The sequence below is a fragment of the Entamoeba invadens genome, assembly GCF_000330505.1.
Source record: "Entamoeba invadens IP1 unplaced genomic scaffold scaff_1105074726211, whole genome shotgun sequence".
NCBI classification, from domain to species: Eukaryota; Evosea; order Mastigamoebida; family Endamoebidae; genus Entamoeba; species Entamoeba invadens.
Window position 1 is genome coordinate 72131 of NW_004440325.1, and position 9484 is coordinate 81614.

Sequence of the window (9484 nt, forward strand, 5' to 3'; positions counted from 1 at the left end):
TATTTTAACTTGTTTCTTTCAAATATAAAGTTTCACATAAAATAAAATGACCATACTGTATAACAATACTCTATTTATAGGCGAAATGTTACATGTAAATTGATATTGAATTGTGACAAATTAAAAGCAATGTATTTTTGATTAATGAAATGTGACACAGAAATAACTATAAAAAACTATGATTACAAATTAATTTTATATATTCTATTTATAAATACGTATTAATAACATTAAAAATAATTATAAATGTAAAAAAAACTGATAATAATTGTAAATCAAGTATTTGAAAATGAAAATTGTATTTGTTTTTGTATTTTCATTAGCAACATATGGATATCGGTGTGACTGTACTCCAAATGGCACTGACACTGACGACGGATTTACTCCTTCAAATTGTTCAGTAACAACAAATTCGATCTGTTTTTCTTTAAACTTTAATTTTTCATCTGATATATTCATGTTTCATAAATTTGTCATTATTAATAACATAAAATTTTATTCACATGAAGAAAAATGGTACAACATTCAAACTCTTACAATTGCTTCAGATTCTATTTTTTCAAATACGATCAATTTGCATAGCAACCAAACACTTATCATAGAGCCAAAAGCTACAATACATGTGATTAAAAATACAATTATGTTTGGAAAGTTGTCCATTGCTGGAAACCTCAATTTGATTGATCCAGAATTAAACAACCCACGAATCATCATGTGGAATTCAACTTACCTCCACCTCAATTATAACTACCAAGGAAGATTAAAATTTGATATAACGAATCCAACAGACAACACAAAGTGTTTTGATGTCATTTCACTTAATAACGAATCCAATATAGACATTAATACAAATCCAACCCATATCACATCAGACACGTTTAAATACTCATTCAACTTTACAATGGGGAAGGGGTACCTTATTTCAAATAAAAAGTTAATTCGATTTTGCCCAAATGGTACACCACTTGACAAAGACGTTGTTTGTATGTTGAAAACAAATATGTACACTTCAAAATCACCAACCACAATGGAAGGTGCATTTGATTATCCACATTGTCCGTGTAATAACGATGGTGGTGTGAATTGCAAACTCAAATTATCAAATAAATTTAATTGGTTTGACATGTTTAATAATGATCTTAGTGGCACAGAATTGATGATAGATCGTAGTATTGCTATTTATAACTTTAAGAGTTCAAAACAAGTCACTATCGCTGATGATGTAGAATTAACATTTCATACAAAAATTGTTAATGATTTAGTGTTTTTTTTCACTTTTGGAAAAGTTAAAATTTCTTTGTTTGATGATTCTTCTTCATTCATTTATTCAACTGTGTCAAATACAATGTCGTGTAATGGTGCTTCATATTACGAATTTTTTTTAAACCAAAACATCACCAAATTAAATATTGACTGCACTGGAAGTATAAAAACACTTTGTTTGTATGAAAACACGAATGTTTTTATTTCTAAAAACACAACTTTGGTTCAAATCGTTCAAATTAATTTCAATGAAAATGGAAAGAATTTTGTATTCTTGGAAAACGCCAGTAACAACAACGCAATGAAATATTGTTATCTTTTTGAAATGACAAAAGGTGGTTTAACGTGCCTCATGTGCGACTATAAATATCGACTTGTAGATGGAGCATGTCTACCTCTTGACGAAAATTGTGAGACGTACAACAAAAACAACAAGTGTGTATTGTGCAAAATTGGGTATGTTTTAAATGAACAATCTGAATGTATTAGTTCAGAAATATGTTCATATGGCACATCAGCTAATTGTTACAAATGTCAAGATAGTTACATAACAAATGAAAACAAATGTGTGTCGGATACCAAGTGCCAACACAGTGATGGGAGTGTATGCATCAATTGTCACAACGGAAACTCATTTGACAAATGCGAGAGCTGCACATCGCATTGTCGTTTGTGTAAAAACGAGAAGTGTTCTATTTGCGATAACAACTTTATATTAAAAAATGAAAGTTTCTGTGTTGAAATGGAAGGTGGAGTTTCAAATGGAATATCGACTGTTTGGTGTAATGACAATTATTACATTGCAAATGGTGTCTGTTACAATTGTTCATCAAACTACATACACTCTATATTATGTGACAAAAGCAATAAAATCACATGTGAAACCAATTATATTATTACCAATGAAAGACAATGCACGTCACTTATTTGTACAAATGAAACATTTAAAGAAGAAAATGGGATGTGTGTTTTAGCAAAAGAAGATTGTGTTTTTATTGTGAACAACAAATGTTTGGAATGTGATAATAATTACATTCTTAACGACTCTGATATTTGTGTAAATGTTATAAATGACACATCTTTAACTAAATGTGTATTGTATAACAAACATAGCTGTATTTCATGTGACATTGGGTATTACTTGTTAATTGCAAAATGTTATTTATGTTCTGAGAATTGCACAAGTTGTATTGAAAGTGATACAAAATGTCTGTCATGTAAGTACGGGTTTTATATTGGAGAAAATTACACGTGTTTGCCAAGCACCGAGCTGTTGGGAAAATGTGACAAAATATCACAAATTACTGGTGGGTGTTATCAATGCAAAGATGGGTATTACAGAGTTGGTATGGATTGTGTTGAATGTCTTTCTAATTGCTCAACATGCAACACAAAAGACGCGTGTTTGACTTGTAATTTGACAAATTACAAAACAACGAGTGGAAAGTGTTTGCCACAAAACAGTATTATTGGGTGTGCTGTTGAAGTCACACAAAATGGGTGTAACAAATGTTTGAGTGAATATTACACTATTAATGACAAAGAGTGTGAAAAATGTAACAACAACTGTACAACGTGTACACAACATGAAAAATGCACATCTTGTGTTAAAAATAAGGTTTTATTTGAAAGTGGACTTTGTCTTGATATTTCATTTGTACCAGAATGTATTGAAGTATTAAACTCGAAATGCTCCAAATGTGCATTCTGGCACTCTCCCAATATAACCGGAACGTTGTGTGACAAGAAAGTAGTTTGGTGGGTACTTCTTGTTATAATTTTGTTTACAATTATAATGATGATATTATATGTATTATTAATTGTATTTACAGTGAAATACATTGAAAAGAAAATACATCAAAAACAGCTTGCAAAAACAACAACAAGTTTTAAAATGAGTCATTCGAACATTTCTTTTGTTCAACTGAGCGATGGCATTGTTGTCAATAAAACAGAAATTAGATTTGGTTGTCCTGATGAACCAGTCAAAGTCGGCGCTGATAGTCGTGAGTTGATATGTGTTGGCAACTCGTCGAAACAACATTTGAAAATTCAATTTTCGACAAAGGAGAACACTGCAAAATACACGATCAAAACAGAACCCAAAGTTGTATCTTTATCACAAGGAATGGCAGTCGAATTTGAAATATTTGTTGAACCAAAATGTTCATGTAAAATTAATGATAAAATTGTGCTTTTTTCAAAAGGATTAAAAGATGGAATTACAAACAACAACCAATTAACTTTGCGCGTTTTTACTGAGATGTCAACACATCTTGACCCCGACGAGTTAATTGAAGAGAAGAAACTTGGTGAGGGGTCTTTTGGAATTGTCTACAAAGGATCTTTTAGAGGAAATTGTGTGGCTATTAAAAAGATGAAGGAATTAAAAGAAGATGTTGATGAAATAAATGACTTTACCAAAGAAGTTGAAATGCTTGACAAATTTCGGAGTGAATATATCGTCCATTTTTATGGAGCTGTGTTCATACCAAATAAGGTGTGTATGGTCACTGAGTTCGCACAATATGGAAGTTTACAAGATTTAATGAAACACAAAACATATGACGAAGTTGACATGAAACTTCGAATTAAAATGATGTTGGACGCATCAAGAGGGATTTTTTATTTACACGAAAACGGCATTTTACATCGAGACATTAAACCAGACAATTTACTTGTGTTTTCATTAAATTTAAATGACAAAATAAATGCTAAATTGACTGACTTTGGATCGTCGAGAAACATCAATACGCTGATGACTAACATGACATTCACTAAAGGTATTGGAACACCAATTTACATGGCGCCTGAGGTGTTAAACAAAGAGAAGTATAAGAAGGCTGCAGACATTTATTCGTTTGGCATAACAATGTATGAAGTGTTTGGATGGTGTAAAGCGTATCCAATTACCACATTCAAATTTCCGTGGAAAATAGCAGAATTTGTGACTGCTGGAGAACGACTTGAGAGAAGAGAGAACATTCCAGAAAAATTATATCAACTGATAGAAATGTGTTGGAAACAAAACCCAAAAGAAAGAGAAACAACTATAAATATCGTTGATTTTATCCAGAGAAGTTATAATTCAATATAAAACAAAATGAATACAATCAGACGTTTAATAAAACAGCTTGATATTACTAAATTGAAACATTTTTATATTTTTATTAACATTATAATAAAGTATCAATTTAACAATTATTTATTTATATAAAAATGAATTATTTTATGTTAATAAAATGCAATAAAATACATTTACAACATTTAATCTGATCATTTTTTTTCACTTTTAATGGTGAATTCTTCTTGTTAAAAAGTATTTACTGATTCAAAGTGAAATTTACAAAATTGAGTTTGTCCGCTTTCAAGCCTTTTCGAGTTTCACACCAATAAGATGTATCTAATTCTATTTTTTGTGTAAAATAAAAAAAATCTGGAACATAATCAGTTTAATTATGTTGAAAATTTTATACTAAAACAACGAACATATCAAGTTACCATAAAAAACTATTATTTTTAAATTTGTTTAATGTTTGAATCTCTATGTTTTGTCTTTGTGTGACTCGTTTGTTGTTGTTTTGCTTCGTTAGTAAACTTAACTTTTTTAATTTGAGAAAATGTAATTAAGTTATAAAACAAAGACTTGTTATTGATGTACTTTGACTGTTGCTTTTTGAATGAGATATATCAAATGAAATTTGGGGCGAGAAATATAATTTTTATTTATTGTTATGATAGAACAAATATTTTTTTGCTTTTTTTATTGTTCAAAAACAATGTCTGAATAAATTATACAACAGCACAACAAATATTTTTATATGAATATTAATAATTACTAAAATCATTTAAATATTGTTTTTGAAGAACGTGTGTTTGTTATTACATACTAGTAAAGATTTTACTTGGTTTAATTTCTTTTGTCTTGATCTTGTTATTTTAAACATTTTTATTTAAATAAATTAATTTAATTGGTAAGTTGGAAAACACGAATACTTTTTGGTGTATATGTTTTCCCATCAATGAAATCTCCACTTTGTGCAGTGTAACTAGTGGGAGTACATTTATGATATTTTAAACCACATTTGCCAATGGGTATGTCGTATAAGTAAATGTCTTTTTTATTATCATTTCCAAATACAAAAAGATAAGAATTGTCTTTTGTGCAAGAAATAAAAGCGTTGTCACCTTGTCCTTCTTTTAACACAATATCTTTGGGTTTAACTCTCCATTTCGCACAATTGAAAATATGAATGAAGTGTCGTTTTTCAACCATTGCCCACTTTTATCAATTGTGCCATAGTAAACCCCTCCAAATTTGTTCTTTTGGTCGTCTTCAATCAAAAACAGAAGATCGCTTTTTCCTTTTATTTTATCATCAAATACAGATGTGTCTTTGCTCCAGTCATCTTCAAATGAGTTAAACACAATATTGGAAATTTTCTTCTTTGTTATTTCTTCAAGTTTTTGACGTTCGCCGTTTTCAAGACCAAAATTGAAATTTTGTTCCATTTCTCTTCATTTTTTTTAATTTTTTCCAACTCATCAATTTCATTCGTTTTGATTTTTTTATTTTTGAAAGTTCGGTTTTAAAATCTTCTTCAAGTTTTTTCTTTTTAATTTCGTAGTCGTCCGTGTAAAGTAAATTCAGCTTCTCTATTGAATAGTCCAACTCTATTTCATATGTTGGTATATCTTTAATGTGTTGTTTTGTTATTGCTGTTAAAAACAAAACATCTTGCAAAAGTGACTGCCACTTCTTTTTTAAGATTAGTTCTTCTGATAATCTTCATCGAGTATTTCAAATACCTTTTCAGCTTCTTTTATTTGCTCTTGAATGGGTAATTCTTTTTGCTCTTCGCCTTTTTTAATTAATTCCTTTGGGTTTTCTTTTGGGTCATCTAACAGCTTGGTGATCAGAGTTGTTAGGCTTTGAATTTGCGCTTTTACTTCTTCCATCCTTTCAGTTGAATTTGTGTTTATTAGTTATGTATAAGCTGTTATTAATTTTTATCAAATGAATGGATTAACTTTGAAATGAAGTGGATCTATTAATATATTATAAATTATAATAACTACTAACTAGTTATAAGAATTAATATATTAATAATAAAATTATTATATTATAGTTTTAATAACAAAACAGAAAACATTTTATAATGGAAAAACACATATCATAATAATAAATTGTACTATTTGAAATAATTTAAATTTTATTTTGTTTTAATACATTAAATTTTGACATTAAAACCAAACATCAATTGGCGGTCATATGAACTTGTAATGTAATAACTCGATAAATGGACGACTTGATTGAGTTGAACAACACTCTGCCGTATTGTGTTGACAAAAATGAACTTGTGACTGGTGAAGTGCTTGATTATATTCTCAAGAAATTCAAAGAAGAAATTTTGAGTGATATAGATGCTCTTCTTACTAATTCAAATCCTATAACAACTTTTATTACCAAAGAAACTATCGACGACAATTTTGGGTCACAAAAATGGACGTTTTACCAAGCAAAACCGGCACATAGGAAACAAAAGAAGAAAAACCTTTGCTTTCTAAAAAGACATTACTAGATGTTAACAATTCTCAAAACTTCATTTTTATACCACAACAACAAAAAGATGAAAAATAAGACCAAAAAGTAACAGTCTATCTCCATCGTTGTCTGTCAAGGTCTGTCCCGTCTTACCTAATTTTGCTAATAACAAGAAGCCAATTGACAAGATCTCTCCGCCCTTAGTATTCCCAAGTAAAACAAGAGAAATTAAAAACGATTTCAATAAAGTGTCGTATCCATCACTCTCTCCGCCTTCTCACAACAAACTTGAAATCAGAGAAATTCCAAAAACGACACGTGGCGACGAGAAACGGACTCAAAAAATGTCTATAGAAAATGGCACAAAAAGGTTAAATCTTCTCAACGAAAATTTTGAGCAAAAGAAGTCGCCGAGTATTCAACATCCTCAAAAGTTGATTTTAGACACCACCGAGGTCGACTTTCTGTTGATTGAAAATTGTTGATCAGGCTTTTACAAGTGGATTTCATGTGCGAACTTTGAGGTCTTATATGACAGCGAGAGTCAGACGTTGTATTTGTCGCCACTCGACTTCTTGTTTGGAGTCAAAGCGACTGCGAGGAGTGTCAATAAACGGCCAAATCGATTTTTTGTGCCTCAAATTTCTCAAAATATTTTGTTCGCACTCTTCGGGGAGAAGCAAAACCGAAGCGAAAGAGGAAGAGACTTGTTTGCGCTTGAAGTGGTATATAAAAATGTTTTAAGTGTGAGACAAAAGGAGGACAAGTCATTCCAAAGAGAAATCGGAAAACATTTTGTAGACAGGGCAAAACGAGTGAACGTCGAAAGCTTCTTGCCAAGTACATGGGATTTTGTGGTGAGAAGAGCCATATGCATTACATTTAAATAAATCATATTTTAAAATATTTACTATTTGTATTTTTATGGTTTTGTTTGTTTATTGTAACACAAGAAGAATAGAATTGATCTTACTTGGACAACTATAGAATGATTTATTGATACATTTCAAGACATACTAATTTGGTTTATTATATTTATTTATATTATTGATTATCAAACTTTTTATCGTTTAATTTTTTATTTTATTAAATATCACAAACACATTATAAAAATAGTATATATTTTGTAAATAATGTGAATTGTTAATTAATTGGAAATATGTAGTTGCAGCCAATCACGTGATACAATTGAAATATCAAATACATTATGTTAATGCTATACTGAATAGTATTATTTTATATTTTAACATAACTTTATTAAAAATTATTTTGTCTATTATTTTGTGTTAATAAAATATATTTAATAAAGTTGAAAATACAATTTTTAATTTTTTATGTCTATTCTTATTTATAAAATTAAAAATGATGCAATATGATTAATTATTTATAAAATATTTATATTAATAATTATCAATTAAATAATAAACTAAATAACAACAAATGGACAAAAACGTGTTTAAAGTTGCATTTTTAGGTGATGCTGCGTCTGGTAAAACAAGGATATTTAATCAGTTGTGTAATATACCCGATAGTGAAGACTACGAACCAACAATTGAAAATTAATACAAATTCGTTTTGAACAACAAATTTAAAACAGAAGTGACAATAAATGACACTGCTGGTCAAACTGATAACGATGCGCTGCTTGACGTTTATATCCAAATGGCCGAATGCGCATTCGTTTGTTTTACATTGAACTACGAAGAACAACAAAAGATTGCACAAGAGAAGTTTGTTGGGAGAATTCTAAAGTGCAAGAAAAATATTTTAATTGTTGTTGTGGAACAAAATCTGATATGAGAGAATACAAAGACGAAATAATTCGACTAAAACAAATGGGAAAAAAATTATTGAAACGGAAGAAGCTATCAAATTTGCACAAAGTATTGGAGCAGTGGGGTACTTTGAGTGCTCTGCAAAAACCAAATTTAATATTAATTTGGTCTTGCAAACTATTAGTAAAATTATAAAGATTGAGAAAGGATATTATTATTATTAAAGGCATTAATTTAACATTTATTTGTTTTAAATTATAATCTGAAATATCAATTAACATATATTGTATCTAAAAATAAAGTAAAATTTATAATTACATTCAACACTAATATAATATAAAAATTTTTTAAACTTAATTAATTTTAGAAGATAATCGTATTAATTTGCTTAATTTATTGATTATTTTTTATTATTGACTATCTTTATTTGAAAATAAAAACAAACTAATGAACAATGTATTCAATCAATAATATCCAAGCGACTCTTTCTTTCTTTCTTTCTTTCTTTCTTTCTTTCTTTCTTTCTTTCTTTCTTTCTTTCTTTCTTTCTTTCTTTTTATCACTTTGATTTTTAACACTCGCTGTATTACTCCGAATTTTATTTATAATATAATAATATTATAAATAGAAGCGCTTGCACCTCTATAGTTTGTTGCTTAGACCGTTTTTTCCATGCCGTACAAGGGCTCTTTATTTATTTTCTTTTCTTTTTTAATCGATTCCGCAGCCTAATTTTATTTATACAACAAAGAGGGACTCTTTCTAAGAGAGTCACTTTGGCATTTAGTGTGTTCGTGGAATATATATCAATTGAATACATTGTTTGCCGACTTGGTTGAGTCGGCTTCTCTTTCTTAAATGCTGAGTGTTAATACATTACATGTTAAATAAGAAGAAACAA

General features: G+C 29.1%; 2 protein-coding genes across 2 annotated transcripts; one reads left to right on the forward strand and one right to left on the reverse strand.

The window, feature by feature from the left end:
* Nucleotides 1–289: 289 nt before the first annotated feature.
* Nucleotides 290–4360, forward strand: EIN_219610 (protein serine/threonine kinase, putative; the record flags this gene model as incomplete). The annotated part of the gene is made up of 1 exon (XM_004256262.1): nt 290–4360. One exon carries the CDS (start codon nt 290–292, stop codon nt 4358–4360), a length of 4071 nt encoding a protein of 1356 aa, XP_004256310.1.
* A 1103-nt stretch (nt 4361–5463) lies between these two features.
* Nucleotides 5464–5775, reverse strand: EIN_219620 (hypothetical protein; the record flags this gene model as incomplete). The annotated part of the gene is made up of 1 exon (XM_004256263.1): nt 5464–5775. One exon carries the CDS (start codon nt 5773–5775, stop codon nt 5464–5466), a length of 312 nt encoding a protein of 103 aa, XP_004256311.1.
* Between the last annotated feature and the right edge of the window lie 3709 nt (nt 5776–9484).